We start from the raw sequence: 26,878 nt of genomic DNA, 5'->3' as shown, positions 1-26,878 counted from the left end.
GTCATTTCCCGGGACGCCGAGGGCTGCTACGGGCTGAATCTCCTGAGAGGAGCCTGGGCGGGGGGCTCTCGGGGCTCCCTGGGTCTGCGTTTCCAGCGGCAGCACTGCGAGCAGAACCAGGGGCAGTCCAACGGCAGGCGCTGGCCCTTGGCGTCGCGTTGCGGGGGGAGGAGCGGGGATGCCTGTGAGCGAGGCCAGGGGGAGGCATGAGTCCCGTGGAAGGGCGTGGCGATCTCAGGACTTCGCATGGCGAGCGCGGCCTCCTGCCCGGGCGCACCGCCGGTTCAGCCGCTCGCTGAGCGCAGCTGCCATGCCGCCCTCGCCCCGCCACAGACTACAACTCCCAGTACGCCATGCGCGAAACCTCCGCCCACTCCCCGCCGCGCGGTCCTCTCGTGGCGGCTCATGCGCAGTGGCGGCACGCGGGCGGGGCGCGCGCGCGGCGTCTCTGCAGTGCGCGGGGGGGCGCGGGGTGAGGGGGGGCGGCGCCGCCATCTTGGGCGCGGGGAGGCGAGGGGCGGCGAGCGGCGCTGGCGGCGGCAGGTGAGGCGCCTGGGGCCGCGCTTCGCTCCGAGCCGGGCTGCGCGGCCCCCGTCCCTCCTCCGGGCGGCTTCCTGTGGCCGGGCTCGCTCTGCGGCCGCGGCCGGGCGGTGGCCGAGGTGCTGCGGGTGGCGGCTCCCTGGGCGCTGGTTGGGGGTGGGGGTCTGCGGGCCCGGGGGCGGGGAGGCTGCTGCAGCGTGAGGTGTCCCTCCGGCTGCCCTCGGGAGAGGCGCGGGAGGGAGAGAGGGAAGCGGGGCCGCCCGGGAGGGCTTTTCTCAGCCTCCTCTGAGGGGGTGCAGGGCGACCCCATCATCCGCTCGCACAGTGCTTGGGGCTCAGGGAGTTTATTAGCAGCTGTTAATTAGCTCTCTGCCTGGAATACCTGTGTGGCAGCCCTGCGGTGCTGCACCGGGGGAGGGTGGGGACAGGGTCGGGCTGTGTGTGGCAAAGGAAGGCCGGCAGCGATGCGTCAGGTCAGCCTGAGCAAAGGTTTTTTTCAGTCGGATCGGGCTGGAACTTCACGGAAAATTATTTGCCTTTACTATCTGATCCAAATGTGAATTAGCTGGGTCATGGCTTGCACTCTGCTTTCTCCCTGGAAAACCTGCTGAGGCAGAACGCAGCGCTGCTGATGCTGAACTGCTTATTCTGAGGCTTAAAGCAGGCTCCTGTCCAGCGGCTCTTCTAGATGCATTTCCACATCCATTATTTCCTGGACTGGGTTTTTGGATTCGGTAAAACTGCGGGAAGCACAGACTGTGTTTATCGCCTAGTGCAGCTGACTTCTCTCCCCACTTGGGAAATTACTTGCTTTTGATCTAGTGTTCTCTCCATAAACTGTGTGAATCCACGGTCTGTTTTCTGCTTGCTTTAGTATGACAAAGCAGCTATCAAGTTTTAGCCTCAGGCTGCCAAAATCTGAGCCTGGAACTTGCCTAGATAGGTGAGTCTGGATGGCTTCTGTGGCTTGGAAGTCTAGGTATTGCAGGCTTCTAACTGTATATGGGCTCATGTGGTGTTTGGTTGGGCAACATTTGCTTGAATGCTGTCAGAGCTGTAGTTATTGTTTTTTCCTATAGTAAGAGCTGTGTGTGTGTCCCTCTGAGTTTTGCTTGGAGGGACAATCTCAAATCTGAAGAGATGCTGCCAAGCTGTCTACTTCCATATTTTTCCTGTCAGAAGGGAAGCATCACTCCTCTTCTGTAGGAAACGCCATGTTACTGACATCTAGTGACAAAGATACCTGGTGTTCTTTGGGCTGCAGAGTGGCCATGTTCCAGGGGGAGCATTGGGGATGTCTTTGTAGGATATCATGGCCGGCTGCTTCCTTCTCCTGGGAGGGCACAGTCCTGGCTTTTGGAGAGTTGAATCTTGGTTGTGAAGGGTTACACCTTAAGCTCTTTGAAATACAGGAAACTGGAAATGCATTCTAGTGTGATAGTATCTTCTTTTTTTTTTTTTTTTTCCGGTGGAGCAGGAGCAGTCACTTAACAAAATGAGCTTCATAAAGAAGCTTCCTGTGACTCTAGGTAAACTTTTCTTGGCTCATCCCTGCATCAAGAAAAGGTAAAGCCAAGACTGTCTTTTGCAGCCCAATGTCGTGCACTGGTTTTGTAAGCTTGTTGTACTGAAGACCACTGGAGTATTTAAAGGCTGTTCTTAGGGTTAACTGGAGGATGGACAGAAGTACAGCCTGTGGTGCCAAAATATAATTGGTTTGTAAGGCAGAGTCTGCTTCTCTCTTTTAGAGAGTGACCTACTGAGTCAAAAGTTACTGGCAAGTCAGGTATTATTTTGATCCTGGCAGGAGATCAGCAGCTCAGCTAAAAGCTAGCAGACAGAGGCACAGAATGTGAAATGCAGTTATCTGCTCTCCAGAAAGAGTAGAGAGAAAAAAGCTGACACATCAGGGCACCTAGACCATTAGTGGTCTGCAGAATACAAGCTCTTACTCAAACTTCACTCTGCCTCTAACCTCTTCAGTTAGAAGACACATAGAAAGCAAATCACTGCTCAAGTTTCTAGCTCAAGAGTAAAAAGCAAGCAGAAATTGCTTCAGACTGACTTTAGAACTGCCTTGGTAGAACTGGTAGAAATAGAAGGCATTGGGGCTGGTCACATAAGGGTGGGCTCAAAATATGGTGGAGAGTTGTGTTAAATGCCGCACCTGTGATGTTTTACCAGAGTGAGGGAGCTTCCTGTGTTTTCTTGTGTCAGTATTTATCGCTTGTTGCTCTTCAGACTGGCTGCGTGCAGTATGGCACGCAGAAGTGGGCTGTAGGAGGAGAGCCTGGTAAGAGAACGTGCTTCTCTTCCTGCCCACTGGTTATGGGGATTTATGGGATTGAGTTTAAAATAGGAACAGTTTCTCTGAAACTGATGGGTTTATCTCAGGAGCTCTTTAGCTCAGGGTATGCCCCTTAAGTAAATTATGCAGCTTGTCTTCCCCAGGATGAAGTGATTGCAGCTACTATGAGCTATATATGAGCTACTATAACTATAAGCAAAGGTTAGGTGCTCAGATTAGCTGGTGGGGTGATGGCATTGTTTTGAGCCTTAAGTCTTTTGGGTTGATAATAGCTGGTGCTAGCCTGAAAGGATGGGTTTTACCAACAACTCCAGTTTGCCAGAGCAGCCTGACTAATCTCACTCCTGCTTCAACTACTTGTCCAAGATCATACTGATTTGTGGAATGCAGGAATGGTTACAACTGGTGATTTGCCATCAAGAGCTTCAATACATCTGGTTTCTTCCTGGATGGGAACTCAGCAGCTAATGTACCTTGAACTGCTTAGTTAGATAAGCTCATTAATGCACAGAAGTCTTACTTACTGTTAAGTCAGAACCCAAACTGTCTTTTAATAGACTACTAAAGGGGTTGGTTGTTTTATACCAGCTTATTAACTGACTTGTGATTGCTGTTTCCCGGATGTGCTCTGTAGATTACAGAAATCAGCATTCCTGTTTGCATTCAAACTAAATGATACCTGTGCTGTAGGGAACTTCCAACCCCTTAATGGGAGTGACAAAGTCCGAGTAGCTGGGTCTTGGGCTCACTACTGATCAACTTGTGTTTATTTGTACCCTGTACTTGGTGGTACAGGAAGTTCCGTGAAGCTCATGCCTGTCTCACAGCGGGGCTGTGGCCAAAATGGCTCTGCAGGTGAGCAGTAGTCTCCGAGCTTTGCTCATCTAGACTCAGTGGCTCGCTCTGTCAATGGCTGGTTGAAGGTTTCTTTTCCCCAGCTGTAGTGCCAGACTCTTCTGGACAGGCATCTCTGTGATAAGAATATCACCCACACAGCTGGCTTGGGAAAATACAGCTGATCCCAAAGCTGCCTCCTAAAATGAATGGACAAGTGTTCTCATTGGTGATGCTACTGGTGCTCATCAAATCCTGGCACTGTTGGGGTGATAATGTGAAACTGTAATTATATTTTTGGGGGCAGCATAAGAACTCTTGCAGTCACATTGCTCCTGAGCAGTTGTTCTTGAGCAGCATGCTGTGTCACCACTGCACCTCTCAAGAAAGGACACTGAGGATTTGCTGAGCAGATGGCATGAGAGCAACCAGGCCTATCTCAAGAGTTCCTCAGCTTCTGCCTGCACTAGTCTTAGAGAAGCTGGCATGGAAGGATACAAAGAACTGCATTTGTGCTTTCCTGAGGCAGAAATATCAATATACACCCAAAATTTATGGTGACTCTGGTGTGGTTAGACTGTAGGCACATTACATTGCTAGTGACATGTTTCTTCCAGACAATTCCTCATTCTTTTAGAGCTAAAACAAGCATCTCTTGCCTTGGATGTGAAGCTGGAGTTACTGCCGCCATGTTCCTCTTACCACTGCAGAAAACCAGCTAAAAATTCACTGCTTTTCCTAAGCAAAAATTTGAGCAGATCAGCTTGCTTGTTTGTTTTGACTTATGCAAATACAAAAGGAAGAGAACTGTGTTCCAAAGTTTGTGGTGTAGGTTGAAGATACCACTGTCTTTGCTAGTGCAGGGAAGGGTTAATGGTCTGTGTGGTGTCATGTGAAAGACCTCAGGTTATGGGTCAAAGATATTGGAGAAAATCACTCATTTGAGTGTATATCTGCGATTTAGACTAGAATTCAGCTTAGTCTTTCATAATGAACAGATGACTGGTACTGCAGTTGTATCTTACTGCTGCTGTGGTGCTGTGGCTTCTCAAGTAGAGAGATCATGGGAGGCTGATGCACTGGACAGAAACTACAGCACTGGAACTGTGTGCTGTGGTATTTCTGAAAGAGTTGTAGATACAAACAGCTGCAGGGGGAGCAAACTGTGCTGGTTAGTTGATTCCTTGCGTGTGCCTTGCTTAGTCTAAGAAAGCTCCGTGCTGCATGTTGTTAATTTTTCTACAGCTGTTCTAAGTCAGAATTGATGAAGAGGAAGTAGAAGAGAAAGACTGGGCTCCTGCATGCTGCAGAAGGGAGCTGCTGCATCTCCACTTGATAAATGCAGATTTAGTGCATCATCTCATTAGGTAGCTGCCAGTCAAGCCACTTGCTGCATCTCACCATATGTGAAGCTACTGACAGTCCAGTGACAGGATCCTGAGCTGCCTGAGCTTGTGCTCCTGACTTCACTCACACATTCCAAGTGTGTGGCACAATGTAGGCCTGAAAGGACAGAGTCTGACTTCCGCCTGTTCTAACATGGCTGCTCCGCCATCTTTCTCAGCTGGCCAACACAGGAGCTCGGCTCAAGTAATTAATTCGTGCATATGTCTCAGATATGTATGGTTGGCTGCCATTATAAAACAAACTGTCAGAATGATCCTGATCCTGTGGGCAAATCTGTAGTAGTCGGGAAAAGTACCAGCTCAGGTGTTAACCAAGGGCTCATGTGGCACAGAGCCAGTCCCTTTCTGACTTTGAGCAAGTTCATTATCCAGTTTTATTGCCAGTGTAGCACAGCTAGCACACATCAGCTGGTTGGTAACAGATCTCTACACACTTCTATTTTGTACCATACGAGAATTTGCAATAAGAGTACTCCTGGTCAGTAGCTGTGACAGGGGGATGTGTGTAGATGTGAGGGTATTCACAGTAGTAAGGGCAAAGTAGATCAAAGAGGTGCAGATGGGACTACAAAATGGTACCCTAAATTCAAGATACATAATTGTACAATGGTCCGTATAGGAGGTGTGTAGATGAAGTAGCAAGGGCAATTCTGGCTTCACGTGTAATGTGATTCATCACCTTTAAGGCTGAACTCAGTGTGATCCTGGAGTTAGAACAGATAATGAAATAGCTTCTTATGGAGTGATAGTTTGAAAATGTCAGTGAAATATTGAGAACCACCAGGAAAATATCAAAGTGGACTATGTATGATTATCATATTGTCTGTGTCGTGCTTTGCTTATGTCTTGAATGACTTGTGCAGTTTTGTGCTCACTTCCAGAAGCAAAGCGTTTAGAAGAAGGCTCAGAGAATGATAAAAGCATAAAGCAATTTTCCTTTGAAGAGCAGCTGAATAAGGTGGGAACATCTCGTGGGAAAGGTGTGATGGAGTGGAGAAGATCTGCAAAATTCTAAGTGGCCTGGAGATAGAGCTTGGAGGCTCATTCTTAATTGCTTCTTCCTGTACTTGAACTGGAGGCCATTAAACAAAGCTGGGAGAAGGAAGAAAAAGGAGGCTTGAAATAAAAAGGAGGGTGTTTTGTACAGTCGTTAGAAAAAATTTTAGTGTGGTTTGTTGGTTTATTTTTGCCCTGGGATACTGCTGATGAGAGGAGACTGGACAGATATTTTTTAAGAGATGTACTGAGAGTTCTAAAATAAGCTATTGCAGGGGGATCTCCTGGAGAGGGTCTTTTTGACCTGTCCTTACTGTTACCTGACTGTCCCCGTGTTGGCAGTGTTGGAGACAAGACACTGAGCAATAGCTCTGCAGTATGAACCAGTGCAGCTCTTAAATGTGCCAGTGAAGGTGGACCCAGGAGCTAACCTTGCATGAGAAGTCTGAACCTTGAACTTGTCTCCTGGTATATTTTGTATAAGGAAGAAGCCTAGCATTTCATTGCATTGATAAAGAAATTTTTGAAGCCTTTGAGTCATGGTGTATCTGCTCTCCATCTAACATGCTTTTACTAATATATAAGATGAGGAAGCAGTTGCCTCTGCTGCCTGGTACTGCGATGCAATTAAAAATGCTGATTTTTTTGCCTGTAACTTCAGCAAAGGTGTTACAGAATGTGTTCTAACCTAACATATGAGAAAGCATGGCATTGTTATTTCAGTCAACATTTAAAGTTTGTAGATCTTCCTAAGAGAAGGCTTTTAATTTCCAATGCAAAGCTTGATCAGCAATCTTCTGCATGTTTTATAGTAATGTAGTAAATATTCAAATCAAGATCTTTTAAGAAAGTGATTGGCTTGTCATGCTGGCAAGAGGCTTTGTCTTGTATATGCTGCATGTCTGATCCTGTTGCTCATCAAAGCAGACATTTCCTTTATACTAAAAATAGTGGAACAAATAACTTAAGCAGCATTAAAACCCAAGAGGGAGATTATTTTTTTTTAAGACTAGGATGTGCTTTCTAGGATTCTTCTGGAAAGGGTTTGTAGGATTCTTATGATCCAGCTTTGACCAGTTGCATAAGCTTCCAGGAAGCTGTTCTATACAGTGTGAGTCTTAAAGAGGATGCAGGAACGCTTCTTCACCTTTGATTGCAATAGTCCATTTCTGAATGAGGAAGCCAGCACTGTAGCAGTCTGAAAACACATGCTTATTTCTTGTCTGGAATGGAAAAACTAGTAATAGGAAAGAATTTTCTAAAGTGGGTAACAAGTTGCTTTCATTGTAATGTTTCTCTTTTTTTAAATTGTTTGGTCTGTGTGAATGACCTTGCAAATGTTTCAGCATCTGCCAGTCTTGTTGGGCAGCTGTGTTCAATTCTCTATGTTTTGGGTTCCAGCCCTGCACATTACCTCCCTGTGGCCTTCTCATGCCCGTTAGGGCTGTGTGTGCTTTGTGTAAATAGTTGAGAGTCTGTGGTACAGCCACTTCCTTAAATCTTCAAAATTGTGCTTGTTCTGTTGACCAGTGGGATTATCTTATCTTCTGCTGTGGGGATGCTGGCCTTGCTGCCACTACGGTTTGGTCACGAGACAGTGAGCAGCCACAAAAGGCTTTTCCCACTGTGTAACTACATGAGAATCTTGGGCTGTGTGCTGCCTCTGTCTTAATAGGTTTGGTTACAGAGACTTATCCGGGAAGTAAATGAAATCCCAAAGTTATAAAGTGTTACAGTTGGGAATGGAAGAAAAACACGTTTGAAAAGCTCTTCTGTGCTAGATGGAGTCTCAGACATGAAAAAATGTTGCTGACAGTGCTACAGGAAGCCACTGACAAGTGGCAGAAGGCAGCCTGTTAATAGCCAGAGATACTTGACCAGCAGAATGGGGAAATGAAAGCCAGAAAGTTCAGTACTGAGCATTAGGAAAACTGCTTGTGTCTTTCTCTCTGTTTTGACTTAACAACTGACTTTTTGGTTCTCTTTTTTCCTTTTAATAAGCAGAAGTATCTGGAAGCTGAAGACCTATAGCAGAGAAGTATGAGTAGTGTTGTTCTATGAGGACTCACTAGGTGTAGCTAAAAATGTTGGTTTAAAGGTTTAGGAAATCTACAGTTTCTTCTTTAGTCTTGCTGAAGTTAAAAGTAGTGACTGCATTGTAAACCTTGGTTTAGCACAGAACTCACATCTACAGTAGTTCCTTCAAATGGGCAGCTACGGTAGTTTATTGAATGTAACTTCTAGAAGATATGTTACTCTTGGTAATCCAGAAGTCCTTTAGTTCCTCTCTTGTGTGTATTGTTTTTGTACTTTTTTTCCTGACCTTTGAGATGATCCAAGGCTGGGTCACTTTAACTTTGTCATTGCAGCATTCCTGAGCAGACACATACTGGTTCACTATCAGCATCTGTCTCTAGGTTGGCCTCTCCCTATCCTTTCCACCCAGCCCAGACTAGTGGGTGTAGCCTAACCCGCCCAAACAGCAGTGTGGAGATGATTGTTGTCTAATGCTCTGCAGTGCCCAAACTAAGAAGTACCTGTGTGATCACCCCAAGACCTGCCCTGTCACAATTGGAGTTCTCTTCTTGGGACTAAGCCAACCAAGCAGTTGCTGCTGTGGGTATTATGACTTTGACCTAAGTGAATAGGAGTGCATATGACTCCAGGAATGGGATCTGATGAAGCAGCAGTATATTTTAAAAAGTCTTCTCTATCAATAATGTCTACCAGCTTTTTAGCTCTCTCCAAAACAATCTTCCTTTGAAGAAAGAGAAAATTAGGAGTTTAGGAGGATAACTTCTGAGGGTCTGTCTCCCAGTTCAAGTGGGTCATGGTTGTGACCTCCCACTCCAGTGGTGCCTCGTGGCCAAATGGCTTTCAGGTTGAATTCTGATGTGTGACTCGGTGTGGCTGCTTGGGATTAGCAAACACTCTTACCCTGATGTGTAAAAAACTATGTAAAAGTGGTAATAAACAGAGATGTACTTGCTGCTAGGAACCCCCTGTAATGTGGTGATAGGCTTGGTGACATCTCAGACATTTGTGTGAACTGCATGCAAAAAGACTTATGAATTGCATCTGTTTTGTATCTCAGTCATTAGAGAGACAGACACTTTCTAGTAGAGGTAAGGGGTCTTTGATTTGCTTGTAGTTCCAGGCCTGTGTTTTTTCTCACATTCAGGGGATATGTTTTGGATACTTGTCCTTGAGGCTTGATCTGTTCAAGCTGATTATCGGAATGAGAAGCCAGCTTCTGTTTCAGTGCCAGTTTGAAGCTTTAGTCCTGGCTACAAATTGTTGCTGTGCAGCCTATAATATATGCTGTTTCTTGCTTCAGGTGTTAAGCAACATGGGAAGTGAAGACTAAAGTTCCATCATGATCGGAGGCTTGTTCATCTATAATCACAAAGGAGAGGTTTTAATCTCTCGTGTCTACCGGGATGACATCGGGTAAGTGCTTCTTGTTGCATCCCTGGTCTTTGCATTTTTGTCTCATTTTGGTGCAGTAAACAACCCAGAGCTGCTTTGTTCTGCGTTAGCTGTGCATGCATGTAAGACTGCAACTCAACTTGCTGCTCTAGGCTCAGCTCAGAAAAAAGTTTAAACCCTGGTCACAGTGAAGGATGGCCTGCAGCAAAACCTGGGAATTTCTTTTGGATGGTGGAGATCTGGCCATTATTCCAAATGCTTCAGCAACATGGACTGCCACTGTGGGAGCCTACCTCGCTGTAATCACTAAAACTTTACAAGAGCAGTAATGTGAGAACTGTCTGCCACACACTATAGCCAGGGCTCTGAATTAGTTTCAGGCACTGATGTCTAACATCAAATACAGGCATGCAGGAGACTGTCTGTGGTCTTGGAAAGTTTTATCTGCAAGCAGTCTCATAGCAACCATGACTGTACTCCTAAGGCTTTCTGTGCCCCAGCTTTGTATGGCAGCCTCGTGTGTGAAAAGCTTACATTCAGTGGGTAATTAAAGCTGTGGGAAGCGCTGAAAACCTCCAATAGATTGTAGGTGTGTTGTTGCACTTCCCCCAAGTGTTATGATGCTCACTTAGACTGGATCTGTGCAATCCTTAGGCTGTTAGTTCCCAGAAGGTATCTTACTAAAAATACAGTGTCTTGTAGGCAGTGGATAGTGCTATAGGGAGCCATAAGTGATGGTGCTGCTTGGGCTGAAAACCTTAAATTTAAGGGTTTTGTGCACAACAGTACTCTTCCTACTGGGTTTTCATTAGTATCAGGAAGGCTGGAAGTTAGTAATTAAATTTACAGGGTTAAGACATAGCTAACAGAAGCAGAGCTGTGGTAGGTGCTAATTCAAAGTTCAGTGAGAGAGAGCCTTCCGACCAGTTTAGGAAAAAATAGTTTGTACCAAGTCTCCACAATGACAAGTGGTAGGATGTGCTGTTAAATAACTTGTTGCCATAAACTACAAAAAACTGTCAAGTCAGTCTGCCTTCAGACTGCTCTGGTCTGGAGTATGTCCCTTCTGGTTATGGATTGTCTAGTGGAGGTTAAAAGTTGAGGTAGAACTAGTAGCTAGTCAAGGCTTGTACTATTTCATCAAGGGAGTAGTCAACACAGTGTCTGTAATGAGGCTTCACCTAATGAGCTTTTAAGTCTCTTGGCTTGTTCTAGGTCAGCTAAGGCAAAGTAGCTGTTCCAAGGTTGACTGAGTTATTCCAGGACTTCCACGTGTAGCTGAGCTAATGAAGCATTGTATTTCTCAAGCAGAAAGCCAGTGGCTATGATGTTTTTGCTTCTTTTCTACTGTACAAACTCCCATCAGTCTTTAGTACTTGTTTGCTGAAGCTCTTCAGAACAATTCATATGACAGGACTGACTTTATGAAGCTGGTGTCACAGTGACTGAGCCAAGCCAGTCTGGATTATAGGTAACTTTTGAGAGTGTTTCAGGTAGGGCCTTAGGGATGCTTTTACTGCAGTTTCTGGCAAAATTTTTTTTTTTGTGGTTTGCAAACTTGAAGCACTTACAAAATTGTTCTCAAACTGATGTTTCTTCAAGAAAGCCTTTTAATTTAAATGACATTATGGCTGTGGAGATGCAATCTGGGGAGCAAAGCAGGTATTTTTAGTGTGATCTTCTATTGCTTTTTATCTTGGCTCATTTCTCTTACAAAGTGAGTGCCTTATGTTCAGTACGTGATAAAGTACTTCCTGCTGGCTGGCCAGACAAAGCTAGAAAATGCAATTTCCTGCCTGATCCTAACTTGACTTTTTCATTTGGCAGAGTGCCAAAAATATTCCAGTGTTTTCTCTAGGACTTGAGAAGTTGGTGTTCCCTTGAGCGAAATCATCCGTTCAGTTCTTGTGAAAGTGTTAGTCTTGTGACTTAGGTGGAGCTGCTGTTAGCCGTTAACTGAGCTTGCTCCCCAAGGTGATGGATTTCTTCTGAAACAGGCCTTCAGTGCTGGTTTGGAATTTTTTTACTCATGTAGCCTTAAAGAAGAAGTTGTTACAAAATGGCTATGTCTCATCTTGTGGTGTAATCAAGAAACTGAGAGTCTTTCCACTTCCTAGTGTGAACATTAGCATTAATGCCAGATCTACTTAAAAGCTTTTAATATCCTAAGCTTCAGTGGGAGGTAGGGAAAGGAATAGCCATGATACTGTAGCTTGTACTCAACTCTGCAGGAGTTCTGTCTCTAACCAAACAACTGAGTAATAGACTTCCAGCACACTATACAGTTCTTAGTTCCCAAGCAGTAGTTCTGAAGTGCTGAGGGCTGACCCCACCCTGCTTCTTGGGAGGTAGTTGAATAGGAAACAAGCGTAACTGCTCCCTGTCTTCATGAGTGATTGACCTGTAAGACTCCTTGGTCTTGGCCATTGCCTTTGGCATTCTGAAGCCTCAGTTTCTGAGCTGGAAGATATTAAAGGTCATCTGTGGTTATGAGAACACCTCCCCTTGCACAATTTAAGTGCCTTAAAAAGCCCATTCTAGCTCAGATGTAATGAGCAAAGTGATGAAGAATTAGGAAATCCTTCTTTTGACACTGTTAAAGAGTCCACAAGAAGTACCACAAAACTTGAACGTTCTTTGCTTGCAACTTAGAATGGCTTTGGTGCATGTATCGCATCTGTCCATACAGCAGCTAGCTGCATGTATAAGCAGCCTTATTAAAAAAAAAAAAGGCAAAACACCATGCATTTAATTCAGGATACCATGGAGGCCTTTACTGTGATTTTCAAGTGCCTTGTTCTTCAGTGACTTAGTTGCTGGGGAACCTACCTGCATTTAAGAATGCAGCTATGTAATAAAACTTAAGCTATTTGAAACTGAGCAGCTTACATGACAAACTGCATGCACTTTAAATGTAATAGGTGTTTGGTTTCTGAGCTTCTAATACATCACATCGGCTTCATGGCTCTTGATCCTTAAGGAAAAAGTGCAAGCTGGATAGAGCAGTGTCTGAATCTGCAGGATGTGCCCTATCTCTCCAGATGTGCTCCAGCTCTATCAAACTTGCTGTATTTCCTGTTGGCTGGACCAAACCGGAAAGCGTCGACCCAAACACCTTTAAATGAGAAGTACTGTCATAGAAATTCCCACCCAGACTTGTAGCTCTTTCCTGAGGCTGACTGGGAAGAAGATACCCAATACTCTGTGGTCCCCAGGTGATGCCTCTGATTGAGGCTCTGGGGTTTTTCCACACCAAGGCCTGCTATGTGTATTAGCAGAGCAGACTGGGTATCACGGATGTGATACAGGTGCAGCTCACCTGGACTAAAAGCCCAGTTAGCCCTAAAGTTCAGCCAAACACAAGTCTGTCTGTGCTGACAGCCTGACCATGGCATTGAGTGTTGTATCTTGTGAGGGCTTTATTGCTGCTGTAGCTTGTAACTGTCCATCCAATACCACCTCGGCCTTTTGTGCCAAGGAGCAGGGGGAGGGGGTGCTGTTTGGTCTCTTCTTATCTCTTTGGATTCATTGTGCCTTGTGTGTGTGTTTCTAACCCTTTCTCTTGTTGCTGTCACTCCTCCTTTCTCCGCTGGCGCCATTTCTGTCCATCCCATCTCATTGGCTGCTGTAGCAATAGGTAAGAGACGCGTGGTAGGCCACGACTGGCACTGCACAGGGGGCACCTAGTGTGCTAGCAAAGTCTCCCTGACCTGAGGCTTCTCCTCTAGTGTGCACCAGTCTGGTGACTGGTTCTGGTACTACTTCTAGTGGGTTAGAACTTGAGGCTGGGAGGGCTAATGCTCCAGAACAAGCTGAACTTTCCTTGCAAGGCTTACTGGAGGGGAGGATCGGGGCGTTTAGGTACTGTTATTTTATAGTAGATTAAATTACTTTCTTATGGAAAAACTATAGTAGAAATAAAATACTGATTTAATTCAAACTTGCAAATCTTTTGGAGCAATAAAACCTGAAAAGTATTCAAAAGCCAGAATTTTGTTTATGGGGGAGTGTGTTTACTGATGAAACTTCTGCATATGTCCCCAGACCTTCAAGAAGCAAACACCTGCTGTGGTAGCATATGTTCCTTTGAATATCCTTTGTTTTCTAACTTGGAACTGTGTGTTGGATTGTTGACAACCCTCAGTGCTTACAAGCATTTGTACACCTGTATCCTTGCTTGCAAGGATGATATTCCTGTCTGCTCTCAAACATGTTCCTGCATAATCAGTACCATGGCCTTGATGCTACAGTCAGACCCCCTGTTCTACAGAGTGTCTGATAGTATGAGTAATAAAGCACAACTAAATGAGTCTTGGCTTTGTGTGTAAGCTGTTGCTTTAAGTCTTGGTCTTGTTGTATAAAGCACTTGGGCTTCCTTCCTGTATTCTCAGGATTGGCGGACTTAATTTGGGAAGTTTATTCTGACTTGCAGTTACAGGTTAAGGAGACCAGTGTGTAAGAGCTGGCATCCAGAATGTCACTCGGAATCCCTGTTTAGCAGGGAGGGTTTTTTTTCTTGTTGCTAGCTTGTAGACAGTTTGGATCAAGGAGGGCAGCACCTAGGGGCAGCTTGCACAGAAAGTTTTCAGCGCTGGGCAGAACCCTTGACTGTAAATGGTCCTGGACCATGCAGTGCTGCTGGCACATTGCACTGTGGGGACTCTGAGTCTGGATGCAAGACACCTGTTCTGAAGCAGAGCAGTCTTGAGGTGACGTGTAACTGGAAAGCCAACGGTGGTCCTAATCCTCCTGCTGCTTTGAGCCTGCCCTCTGAGGTGTGTGGGGTATGGAGGTGAGGTAAATCTGGGAACTAAAGCTGCCTTCTGGGATCTACCTGGGCACAGACATCTCTTGGGTGACCTGGGCAAGTTTTGCTGTTTTTTCCTTGGTTGTATGTCTGGGAGGAACTGCCATTGACACGTATCTTGGGAGACTACAGCTTGCTTTGGGGCAATGAAGGCCTGGGCATGCAGAATAGACAATAATTGAGTGTTTGGTCAAAACTGGACCCCTCAAGCCATAAGCTGCCAATGTGTTTGTTCCCAGCTATGGCAATCAATTGGGAGTGCTGTCAAAATTATTTGAAGGGAAGGTTTCTTTGCCATCTTACTCCAGACGGAGGTTAGCTTCTCCTTCTGATTACAGTAACGCTGCAGTCCAAAGCTCCCTAGAGATCCGTAGCACTCTCTCTTCTTGAGCTTGTGCAGAATTTAATGTCTAACTGCTCAGAGCCTTCACTTGTCCCTCTTAGACATCCCCAGGCACCCTTCCTAGGTGAGCTTGGTGTGTGTAGTTCAGTGTTTGACTCTTAACTACATAAACAGAACTGTGCAGCCAGCTGGTTTCACATTCGCTGTGCTGACTTGTCTTTGGTGGTGCTCTCGTAGGCGCAATGCCGTGGACGCCTTCCGCGTCAATGTCATCCACGCACGGCAGCAGGTGCGCTCGCCTGTCACCAACATCGCCCGCACAAGTTTCTTCCATGTCAAGCGCTCCAACATCTGGCTGGCTGCTGTCACCAAGCAGAATGTCAATGCTGCCATGGTATTCGAGTTTCTTTACAAGATGTGTGACGTGATGACTGCTTACTTTGGGAAGATCAGTGAGGAGAACATAAAGAACAACTTCGTGCTGATCTATGAGCTGCTGGATGGTGAGATGCTTCTCTTACCTACTATGGGATATTGTACTTAGTCATTCTGAAATCCTTTGCTTAGTATTATGTAGTAATAATCCTTGAAGTATTTTTAACATGTGTGGCAGAGTTCAAAATTACGTGTTCTGCTTTCTAATACCACCTATATTGCAGATGTGGATGGTATCTCAAGTCCATAGCCTTGTGCTGATTCACTTCCCTGAAGTGTTGGGAGCTGTGCACTTGTACAACTGAGACAGCTGGTACTGGAGCTCAGCTTCTAAGGGGGTCCTGTGGAGATGTCAGGCTTTCCTTACCCCAAGGTGTACAAACAGGACTGTCAGTAGTACCTCTAAGGCCAGCTAGTGCCCAGATGGCTGTAACAGTGTATGGAATCAGTCACCCCAGGCTGAAGTTGATTGCCTCTAGTAGGTTGCCTTTTGGGCTCAATTCTGAACAGAAAGAAATCAATAAAACCCAAAGTGCTCTGTCCCAGCCCTACCTCCCCCACTGATACAGCTCCAAATTTCACCACAGATTAGTAATAGTATCCCTTCAGCTGCTTGTGATACCAGCCTGCTTGTGGAGGTTGCCCTTGAGCTGCCCCTGTTTCACATATCTTGAGCACTTTGTATTAGTTATGTTTCAATTTGTTTTCCAGACAAGGCACCACACATGTATATCCTGGGATTCTTAGCCAAGGGTCATAGTGACTAATGTTTTCCCTGTTCCCTCAGGGCAGACCAAGACACTGCCTGTTCTCTGCTTTGGTCAGTCACTGCTGTCTCCTAGCAGGTGCAGTGAGATCAAACCTCCCAGTGTAGTCTTGCTCAGTATCATGTTAGTGATCTTCTTTCCCCTCTAAATCTCCTGTGGGTTGTTCCCTTCCTCTTTGAGAGGAGCAGGTGTTAAGTGCACTGTCTGTAGTCAACATCTGTTTCCCTCTCACACTCATCCTGCAGTGCCACTACTCAGTTGTTGTTTTAGGTTTTATTTTTTATTATGTCTTCATAAGAGCAAAACTTAAAAAAAAATGCTGCAAAGATAAAATTGCTGTGGTGTTGGATAAACCCTCTGCTGTCCCTTGGATGTTTTTGGAAAAAGTCTTCAGTGTGCCCTGTGCACATGGCTAGATTAGTTGATATTTAGTCCTGGTTGTGTTTAAAAAAACCAGCAAATTCATCACTTGGACAGCTTTCCATCATCCCTCATCCCCAAGTTATTGCTCTGGGAACTTACTGTAACAAGAATGATTCTTTTCTCTTGGTAAGGAATGCTACAGCAGCTTACCCAGAAATTCAATGTTGGCAGTATCTGTACACTAGTTGGCTCTCTTCTTATAGGAATGGCTAGCATAGTTTGTGTTTATACCTCGTAGCTCTGAACTAACCCTCTCTTCCCATTCTGTAGAAATCCTGGACTTTGGCTATCCTCAGAACTCTGAAACAGGGGCCCTGAAGACTTTCATCACTCAGCAAGGCATCAAGAGTCAGGTAATCAGAGGAATTTGGGGTACAGCACTGCTCTGCTGGTTAATTTTCTGTAAGCCTGTTCAGGAGAGTTCAGTCTTAATTACCATCTAACCATTTGACCTGTATGGAGGGAAGGTGCCTGAATAGATAGAGAACACCCTGGCAGGGGTGTAGCTCAGTGGCACCTTGTTCTAGGTGTCCCTGTGCTGTGTTGCCTTATGTTCCCTGGCACACAATAAAATGCAGGAGGAAGAGCCCAGGGCTAGGGTAATGCCAGTCCCTTGCATGTAAATGATTGCTGGCTTCAGGCTCTGCTCTGTGTCAGCTTCTGAGAGGATAAACAAATCTACCTGCTGAACCAGGTAGGTAATTTTTTTGTGTGTGTGTGTGAATCCCACTGAGCAGGTTTGTTCTCCGCCAGCCTTTAGTGCTTTGAGCTGTCAGGATTTCATGCCTGCCTTGTAATGAAGTATTCTTCAGCCTTGTGAATCTTGCTGTTAGTCAGGAAGCTCCTGTTGTTCTATCTCTGCCTGTCCCTCTTGGAGACATCCTTGCAGGTCAGTGTCAGTACAGCCTGAGTTTTCTTATATTAGAGATGAGAATCTCTGCTGTGCTTTTAGCATAATATTAACCCTTGCAAAAAAGTTTACATGGAGGTAGAAGATAAAGGACATGTTGAGAGAAAGATGGTTAGTTGGACTGGCTTGGGGAATGTGTTTAAACTAGTTCTAATCCTACTCCAGGTACAGCCCTCAAAACTAGGCTTCTTATCTTGTAAGCTCATGCTCAACCTCTATGAATCCAAAGGAAACTTATAGTTTGTTTCTCATGTCCCCAAGGAGTATTGTTCACCTTGTCCATCTGACACAACTGTGCAAGTCAATAATGAGGACTTTAGCCTAAAACTCAGTCCTCTCCCCTGCCTAGCAATGAGTCAAGAGGAAAAAGCTGTGAGTCTGTACTGAAGCAGTTTGTGGCAGAGCAAAGCTTCAGCCTCAGCTACAAACAGAAGCAAAGGGCTGAACAAGAGCCTACATGGTGACTGTTCTTGTTTAGGATAAGCAGAGGTCAGAGTCTCTGGAGGCTCTGTTTGAACTCAGTTCATCAGCACTGATTTCCTGAGAATTCCTTTTTAAACTTTTAATCTGGTAGCAAGACTAACTGCATTTTAAGAGGAGGTGAGAGAGAAGCTGCCCCTGAGCAGCATATTTCCTGCTAGAACAGCAAACTGTTTTGCAACAGGGCCAGATGTGAGTGCATCCGGCCTCAGTCCCTATCATGAATCCTAGTGTAAATCTCTGACCTTCTGCAGTCTGACAGTTTGGGCAGTCAGCACTGAAGATAGCTGAGTCAGCTCCTGTTCCTAGAAAAACTTAAAACTAAGCCCCACCCTCACTTCCTTCCCTTGCTCTTTTTTGGCTTTTGTTGGTTTTAACAAGCTCTTGTGCTGCTTGTGTGCAAACCACTGTCACAGCATCATGCTTCATTCAGCAGCAGGTTTAGTCCTTTCCTTACAAGGAGGTGTTTGGATTTCAGCTTTACACGAGTAAGCAGTTCTTCTGGTCAGTATTGGAATTTTGTGCAGCCCAGTTCAAAGTGCGGAAGTAATCCATTGCAGGCACAGGATGGCAAAGGACACCAGTTGAAGCAGTCTGTCCTTGCTGTGTTTCCTTGTCTGCTCTCTACTCTTGTACTTCTAGCCTTCATCTCCTCATTGACTTAGAGCCAGTTCACACAGGTACCCAGGACCAAAATATGGGTCTGGGTGGTCAATCATCTCTGTTCTATATCTTAGTTCCTGATGGTGCTTTCCTTGGGCTAGTGTCCTGCAGAATTTAAGGAGCAAAATCCACTTATGGCAGACTTTCCAAACTCAACTTTCTGACTGTGTTCTCAATGAAAGATTTGAGGCATACTGAGCTGCTGTGCTCTGAATGCCCTCCCTGTATGGCTACAGTGGTCTTTCCAGGGCAGGTGATCTTGGAATACAACATCTGCTTTATTCTCTTTCAAAGTGTGTCTGAAACTTCTGTATTACTTGCCCAGGAAATAGCCCTGTGCTCTGGGAATGCAGTGATGTGCCACACAAGTTTTAAAAGGTGTTGGTATGTAACATAGTTTTACTTCTAGTCCCTACACATGAAGTAGCCCACTACTCAAATGGCAGGACTTCAGGCTGTGCTGGTGTCCTGTCGTAGAAGTGATGAAGCCATTGGCTTGGATATCTTCCTCCAACAGAGGCTAAACCTTGCTCTTACAGCTCGAGGTAGCTGTGCTCCATGTTCTGGTTTCACCCTTAAGATCTTATCTGCATCTGTCCACACTTGATTAACTGGATGTACCTGGTAATTTTCTTCCCCTCCAAGTGATTTCTGGGCATGTGATTTGGTCAGCCCTTAGTGACAGCGTTTCCCCAAACCATTGGTATTCCTGAATGCTAAAATGCTGATGTTACTTTTTAAGTGGGCAGTGGGCTGCCACTAGTTGGAAGATCCCAGGAAACCTGCTAGTAGCTGGCTATCTTTAACCTAGTCAATGTCAGCACAAAGTGGGTATTCTTGGGCCATTTTAGCTGACTTACTTGTCCAGCTCTGGGAAGCACCTCCTCCTGAGAAATTCCAATACCAGAAATTCATGGTACTGCTACTGTTGCAGGAGATGAAGATGAGAATGTCATCACATGATCAGTGTCCCTTCGGAAAACAGAGCACTGGGTTCCTCTAAAGCTTGAACAAAGCATTGAACAAGGCAGATGAGGCAGTGCTTTTTTGTGGGACAGACAAGAGAGGTACTTTGTGTGCTGTATCTAGCACTTACCATGGCACTTCTCAGGAGAACATAAAACTCTGTCTCTTAGATGACAATGACTGTGCTTGCTCAGGAAGTGACTGTGTCTGTGGCAAGAGCATGTGTGAAGCTGAGATCATGTACTGCCACCCTGTGGGCCCACTGCAAGGCTGCTGTGGGAGAACCCACTTTTGTGTTGAGCAGTTGCTTTCATGGAAGAGCAGAATTAACAAAGATACCACTTTATACAGGATCCAAAGTGCCTGGTATTTCCCATAGTCTGGGTATCTGTGACATGATAAACATCCAGGATTTGCATTAGGAACACCAACATGAGTCTGCTCAGCATAGAAACATATTGGGAGTGGTATTTTGCCTGTCTCTCCCTCTGTTCCACCTTGTATTTGGATTGTCCATAATGGGCCAAGTCGGAAAATCTATTTCACTGTGTGGAGTGCTGGGTTTCCTGCAGGGAGCTAAAGGTCAAAACCCCTCATCTTGTTTGTGCTAATTAGCTCCCTAATTAACAAAGAGCTGACCTGCTTTTTTCCTGTCCTCAGGTAGCCTTAAGCCTAATCTGCCTCTTTCTCCCTTCCTCCCTTCTCTTGCTATTGACCTGCTTGCCTGTTAACCCTGTCAACACTGTGCTTGCTACTATACACCTACTTCTTGACTTTCTGCGTGTGACTGGACCCCACCTGTAGCATCAGGTAGGAAACTTTATTGTGCCTCTCAACACAACCCTTGGTGCTTTTTGGAGGCTCAGAGCCTGGGTGCTGTTAGATGCATGTTAGGTTAGTGCTGGTATGTAACTCTGATGACTGCAGTTATTAAGAAAGAGGTCTTGGGGATTAGCTCTCTTGTAACCCTGGGGTTTCATGTTGGATAAGGGTGTGAACTGCTACATCAATCCATGTTAAGCTTCTCTGCTTAATATGGATTGATGCAATGGTCTGAGACATGATTTGAATGCCACTGGTGAAGCCCATGCCTCTCTGCAGTAAGATGTAGCCTAATGGGCTTGCTAACAAAACAAAGCAACTTTCCCTGCTGTTGCTATGGCCAATTCTTGGTTAGGCTTAGAATTTGATGTACTGAGGAGGGAATGACCAAAGCATGTGAGGTGTGACAGCACCTATATCTAAGTGACAAAAGCATTTATGGGTAACGAATATCAAGTGTTTTCTCTTAGATTTAGAGCAAGGTTTCTTAGTCTTTGAATTTATTTAGAGGTCTAAGATGTCATTTCTTCCCTTCAGACTAAGGAAGAGCAGTCCCAGATCACCAGCCAGGTGACTGGACAGATTGGATGGAGACGTGAAGGAATCAAATACCGTCGCAATGAACTCTTTCTTGATGTGCTGGAGAGTGTGAATCTCTTAATGTCCCCACAGGGTAAGTAGGAGGTGTTCAGCTGGCATCCTTCTCCCCCTCAGAGTTTGTGAGCTGAGGGGCTCCTGTAAGTGTTCTGAACTGTGATCTTCTCTAACCAGGTCAGGTTTTGAGTGCCCATGTCTCTGGCAGAGTGGTGATGAAGAGTTATCTGAGTGGAATGCCAGAGTGCAAGTTTGGCATGAATGACAAGATCGTCATTGAAAAACAAGGCAAAGGGACTGCGGATGAAACGGGGAAAAGGTAAGAGGTGTTGGACCTGATTACCACTTGCCACCAGGGACTCTTTTGAAAGGGCAGCCCTTAACAGTTTTTCTGATCTGACAGACAAAAAGCTGGGTGTTTTCTTTCCTTCAGATGTTCCTGCTAACTTTGGGTAGATCAGTTGTCATGCAAGCTACCAGCCTGAGGGCCTCATTACAGAGGACTTCTCTTTGGCTCTTTAATTATTAAGATTCAAACATAGTTTTAGGTGTAGAGTTCTTGCAGCTGCAAACACTTCCCCAAGATGGATTTTCCCAGAATCTGTATCTCTAGCAGTTCTGCTCAGTGCAGTGACTCTTAATCATAAAAGCAGTAGCAGTGCTCCCAAGGAACAGTGAAAGAATCCCTCTGACCATAGCCTGCTTTACCTGGACTGTTCCTAGAAAGTGGAACAGCTGACAGACTAAGACTGGGGAAGCCCCTCCTGCTGATTGCAGGTGATCAGTGACCCTGTGAGTTGGAGGCACATCCTTTTGGAGAGCCCAGCTTCCCTCCCTCCCAGCTGCACATCAGTCAGTACCCACATTGAAGCTAAAAACAGCTCTTACACCTTTTCCAGCCTTCCTGCTTGGGGTGAAGAGATAAAAGCAATGGGATTGCCACTTCCCTCTCACTAACCATTTGCAACTCATCTGTATTTCTCTTGGTTGTTTTGTTTTTGTTTTTTTTGCTGACCCCCAGTGAATTGGGAAGGTAGATAATCTGCTTCAGCTGTGTGTGCACTCTGCTCTCCCCCTGTCTCTTGCTTCGTGTGACTTGTGCATGTAACTTGGATCTCAGACACTTTCCATGATGGTTCCTGTAAACGGAGCTGAGCTGCTGTTTGCCTTTTCTCTCAGAACCAAGCCAAGAGCTATTGCTTCACTGTCACCTTTAAGCCATCTTTCCTGTACCTGAATTGAGCTAGTAAAATGGATGAGCCTGAGATGGCTGATGTCTCAGTGAGGATTTATTCTAGTGAAAATGTCAACTGCACAGGCCTTGAAGAGTCAGTACACTGTCCCAAAGCTCCTGTGCCAACTGCCTTTGCCAGTAAAGATGCTGTTTTTTTGAGTTACAGAACAGGGACTCTTGGTAGGTGGTTCTCTCTAGCTGTGATTATCCAATAGTCAGTAGGTTTGAGATGTTACTCTCCAGAAGCATTCAGTTATGAGGTGACCAAAAGGGACAGCTGCTGTCGGTTGCTTTTTGGGATCTAGAACGTGGCAAAGCCAACTCTCAGTAATACTGCCCTAAACCTAGAGCAGTGCTAGGCTGAGGGCTTTTCCAGCTGTTTTCCAAAGAAACAGGAACTAGTTGGATAACACTGGTTGTCATCTGGGCAACAGATTAGGAAAGACTAATTCCCATTTTTTAAGTACAAACCACCCCACTGGGTTGTGTAACTAGAGAGCTCATCAGCCTGGGGTTAGTCTGCTTCCCCTTTGTGCAGGTAATGATGGTTCCTAGGACAGCTGAACCTGTCGTAGTGCTCACACTATTTTGGCCTATTTGCATGGTTGTCCCATTGCTTCCAGCAGTTGAGGCAGCCTAGATACCACAGTGATATTCTGCTACACCTTCTCTACACTGCTGCCTCTTCTGTTGCTCCTGCCTTCTGGTCACTCTCCGTAGCTGAGGGGTTTTGACTGGCCTCAGGACTTGTATTCTCAGGAATTAGTACCCGGTGCTAGCAGGTTAGTCTGGTGCACCTGCATGGACAGGTGGTAGCTGTGTAGATTTTTAGGAGAGATACAGGCTTGTATGTCACAATGTCATGGTTTTGGCAGTTTGGTTCAGAATCAAACCACCTGCTGGCAGTGTGGAAATGAATGGCTGTGAAGAGATTTCTGAACAGGAAGACTCTGAACCTGGCATTTCCTGGCTGTGTGGCAGTGGGATAGCTTTGTGGACAGGAAAGTGTTTTCTCTCCTTTGAACTGTGCTGTGAGAAGACTTGGGCTGGCAGAGTTGCCTTTGCAGTACTGAGTGCTGCTGGCAGCCAGACCCAAGCATTGTGTTGCTGGCTATGATAGAAGGGTGCTCTTCTAAGCTCTCTCCTCTTTGGGGAGAGAAGGGAGAAAATTCTTTCAAACAAACTTCTTGAAATACGGTTTTTGTGGTGGTGAAACAAGGAAAGTCTGAGCCAAGAGGCTGCTGTCCCCTAAATCTCTCCCTGCCTCCCCATTTCCTGGACACCTGTGATGGCAACATGCTCTGTAGAGTAGTTTTTGCCTGGACAGACTTTGACTGCACCAAGATACCAGAGCTGCAGCTTGCACTTCTCTAACTGTGTTTTGTGTTTTCAGTGGCAAACAGTCAATTGCCATTGATGACTGCACTTTTCATCAGTGTGTGAGGCTCAGCAAGTTTGATTCCGAGAGGAGCATCAGCTTCATTCCACCGGATGGAGAATTCGAGCTCATGAGGTACTGTAGGTGGGGAGTGAACAGGCTGGTGTTGGCATCTGCTTGCTGCTACAGTAGTATTGCTGCTCCCAGACAGATCTGCAGCCCTTGAGCACTTAAGAAATACATACTTACCACCTTCTTTTCGGAGTGGAATCTGTAGGGTGTCCCACAGATCTTCCTGTTATAAATGTGGAAGCCCTGCTGCATAAATAGTTTTCTTTGCCACAACCATAGTGTTGGATGCGGGTTTTCTTACTTTTCAGCTTGCTGTTTCTGTTTTTAGTGTTTAAAATTGGTGTCCTTGAACAGGGCCATTGGGAGGAACCGTATATAAAACTTGAGACTCAAGAAACTGTTGCTGTCCTACAGCAGCAGAGATCTTACTGCTGCTTCCCTCTGGGATCTTTCCCTTTCTGGCTGGTGTTTCTAAGCTGTTTGCTGTATTCAGAGACTGTCTCTTTAGGAGGATGATACAATTTGAGACCGTAAGGGAGTTAGCTCCTCAGAGTTCACTGTAGCTTCCATCCCTGCAGATACCGAACCACTAAGGACATTATCCTTCCCTTCCGTGTGATCCCACTGGTGCGGGAGGTGGGTCGGACCAAGCTGGAAGTGAAGGTGGTGATCAAATCAAATTTCAAACCTTCCTTGCTGGCCCAGAAGATAGAGGTAAGAGGAAAAAAAACTGTGGTCTCTTGTACATGGAAATCGTCCCTCTAGTTTGTGTCAGTTTATGTTTACAGTGGAGTCCTCACAGATGAGTCTTCAAGCCTGAGCAGGGCTAAAGAAGTGAACTGAGTATCTCTCAGATGTGTGTTGCTGCTGTGCTGTGGGAGGGAGCTGCTGTAGAGTAGGGAGATGGAAGCTGTTTTTATTTGCAGAGCTGCTTTGGCAGGGGCCTCATTCCATCCCTGCAGCAACTGTTCGCTTAATTTCTCAGCCACTGTGAAAATTTTATGTTCTTCTGTCTGCATGATCTGATGGTATGTCAGACAGGCAGCAGGCTGTCAGCTGTGTAAGACAGGCTAGGGATGGCTTTGCAGCTTAGTCACCATCTGAGAAGGCTGTTTGAACCTGTACTTCAAAGCAAGAACATGGAGAGCTAGCATAGGATGCCTTTTGATAGCTGATGTTCCCTGGGCCCTGAGCTGGGAAGACAGGAGGCCCAAGGGGTCCAGGACAGACAGTCTGAGACTGCCCAGAGTGCCCCAGGCTGCAGTCTCCTTGCCCCCACTTACCAGACTGTGCCTTCCAGGTCCGGATCCCAACGCCCCTCAATACCAGTGGAGTGCAAGTCATCTGCATGAAAGGGAAGGCAAAGTACAAGGCCAGTGAGAATGCCATCGTCTGGAAGTAAGTGAGCATGTTGGGGCTGGGGTGCTGCAGGGGCAGGCCTTAGGGAGGCAGGGTCTGTTTAGTGCTTCTATCTGCCCTGAGATTATGAAGTGAATGGGAAAATAAACTCTGGCACTTACCACTTTTGGACTTTCTCCAACAGGATAAAACGTATGGCTGGAATGAAGGAATCCCAGATCAGCGCAGAGATCGAACTGCTGCCCACCAACGACAAGAAGAAGTGGGCTCGGCCTCCCATCTCCATGAACTTTGAGGTGAGTCCCAGTGTGCCTTTCAGGATCCACCCAACCTTAGAGAAGCTTTGTCAGTCCTTCTTGGGAGTTACATGCGTTTGAGCATTCCCTGTCACAAGCTGTCAGGTGAGGTCAGCCAAGTGGCAAAGCTAATGGATGAAAATTGCCATTAGAGCCACGGGAGTCTGACACCATGCATGCAGCAAGTAGGGAAGGGAACAGTGGCTCTTGATGTCTGTTTCTAGATGCATTGCCTGGGGATCCTCTAGCATTTGTGTTCAGAGAGCATCTTACCCCCATTCCAATGCTCTCTGTTACCTTTCCCTCTCTCAATAGGTCCCATTTGCACCCTCCGGGCTGAAGGTGCGCTACCTGAAAGTCTTTGAGCCAAAGCTGAACTACAGTGACCATGATGTGATAAAATGGGTGCGGTACATCGGCAGGAGTGGGATCTACGAGACCAGATGCTAGCCCCAGCAGGCTGGCAGGCTCCCTCTTCTCCAAGCCATGCTCCGCCTCTCCTCGGTCTTCAGCTACATTCAGAGATGTCTGCCTGGCCCCTCGACGCAGATTGAAAGACCCTGTGGCTCACCCCGGGAGCGGACTCGCCTGCCTGTGTTCAGTTACCACCCACGCTGCAGATGAAGTTCAGAACCCAGTCGTGTGCAGGGGTGCAGTCAGCCTCCTGCTCCCCGTCCCAGGGTGGGCAAGGGCTAGTCTAACTCCCATCCTCTCGTGATCTTTCTAGGGAACGTCCACCATTAAACTCCTCTTCTGTTGGTGTCTCACTACTTGCATCATATCCTAGTATTTTTGAAGTTCTTGTGCATATGTACTCGTAGAATAGACCTAAACATAGACTGGACAAATCTGAGTTGAAGTTACCCTGGCTTCTGTACTAGCTATTGCTGTTGTGGTAGATGTTGCTGGCCAGTCTGAGATGTCTGGGGTGGTGAGTTTGTCGGGCCCCCACCACAGGAGATGGTGGGCTCACCAGATCTCACCACCTTATTTCTTGCAAAGTTGTCAGTATAGAGTCCTGCCGTGGGAAGGTTTGTGACCAAAAAGGATGAGGGTTTAGGCTCTTGCTGGTGTGTATGTGGGTGGCACAGCATTTCAGGTCCTTGGAGCATTTACCCCTACCCACTGCTGGCTTGAGCCAGTCTGTCCTTTCCAAACAAATTGGAGACATGATCCCACTGTCCCAGGAAGTGTGGGTCAGCTGAGCTCTGTGAGGATGTGAACAGGGTCTGTCCTCGGGGAGTCTCAAATGTGGTTGGCAGTAAGAGCCCCCTGACCCAGCCTGCCCTCTCCACACTTCTACCAAATGCTTCTGGGCTATAGGAATGCTGCTGCTACCCACAATCCTGCTTCTGGTAGTGTGGTCTCCATTTTGTACACTTTGTGATTTGTCCAGCTCTGAATCTAATAAAGTATGTAGAATGGAGAAGGCTGCCTGCACTGCTGTTTGGGACTGGTGCTGCAAGAGCCTGGGCTGTGCCCTGGGCCAGTGCCACAATGTCTTGGGGCTTGCTTGTGCTGCTTCCCCAGCCCTGGGTTGCTTGGGGGCTTGTGGGTGAAAAGGACACGGGAGGCTTTTGTTTCCAGCTGTGCCAGTGCCACAGCTCCCTGGGGAGAGGAGAATGCTCTCGGCTTTCCTTTGGGCTGCAGCTGGGATGAACTGAATCCTTGATGGAGTGTGTCCAGCCCCTTGTATGTCAGGCTCTTGTGCCCAAGCCAGGCTTAAGAAAACCTTGGTGACCTTTCCTTGTGAGCACTTGAAAAAACTCAAAAGCTGTTTCCCTTTTTAACTTGGCTTTTGGTGGCAGGAGCCAAG

The 26,878-nt window shown here is 46.3% G+C and overlaps 1 protein-coding gene across 2 annotated transcripts; it reads left to right on the top strand.

Moving 5' to 3' along the window:
- The first annotated feature begins 419 nt into the window (after window positions 1–419).
- Window positions 420–26,491, top strand: AP2M1 (adaptor related protein complex 2 subunit mu 1). 2 transcript variants are annotated; one of them, XM_085069223.1, is made up of 11 exons: window positions 420–543; window positions 9,422–9,534; window positions 14,901–15,166; window positions 16,559–16,641; window positions 20,667–20,802; window positions 20,901–21,042; window positions 23,351–23,470; window positions 23,986–24,121; window positions 24,708–24,805; window positions 24,951–25,062; window positions 25,378–26,491. In XM_085069223.1, the coding sequence occupies exons 2-11, from the start codon at window positions 9,461–9,463 to the stop codon at window positions 25,510–25,512; spliced, it is 1,302 nt and encodes a 433-aa protein (XP_084925349.1). In that variant the 5' UTR covers window positions 420–543; window positions 9,422–9,460; the 3' UTR covers window positions 25,513–26,491. The 2 variants fall into 2 exon arrangements, with proteins under 2 accessions (XP_084925349.1, XP_084925351.1); XM_085069225.1 differs by lacking the exon at window positions 420–543 and adding an exon at window positions 1,462–1,483.
- The last annotated feature ends 387 nt before the right edge of the window (window positions 26,492–26,878 follow it).

The sequence above is a fragment of the Lichenostomus cassidix genome, chromosome 9 (genome assembly GCF_008360975.1).
Source record: "Lichenostomus cassidix isolate B80296 chromosome 9, HeHo_3.0, whole genome shotgun sequence".
In the NCBI taxonomy this organism is placed as follows: domain Eukaryota; kingdom Metazoa; phylum Chordata; class Aves; order Passeriformes; family Meliphagidae; genus Lichenostomus; species Lichenostomus cassidix.
Note: the sequence above shows the minus strand (reverse complement) of the source record. Positions and strands in the feature narration are given on the sequence as shown.

What these genes read in the sequence shown, in the direction of transcription:
- AP2M1 (XM_085069223.1), top strand. Translation starts at nt 9,461, where the DNA reads ATGATCGGAGGCTTGTTCATCTATAATCACAAAGGAGAGGTTTTAATC. An exon ending in AGCAAGGCATCAAGAGTCAG is followed by an intron (nt 16,642 to 20,666) that starts GTAATCAGAGGA and finishes TCTTCCCTTCAG; the next exon opens with ACTAAGGAAGAGCAGTCCCA. An exon ending in GCGGATGAAACGGGGAAAAG is followed by an intron (nt 21,043 to 23,350) that starts GTAAGAGGTGTT and finishes TTGTGTTTTCAG; the next exon opens with TGGCAAACAGTCAATTGCCA.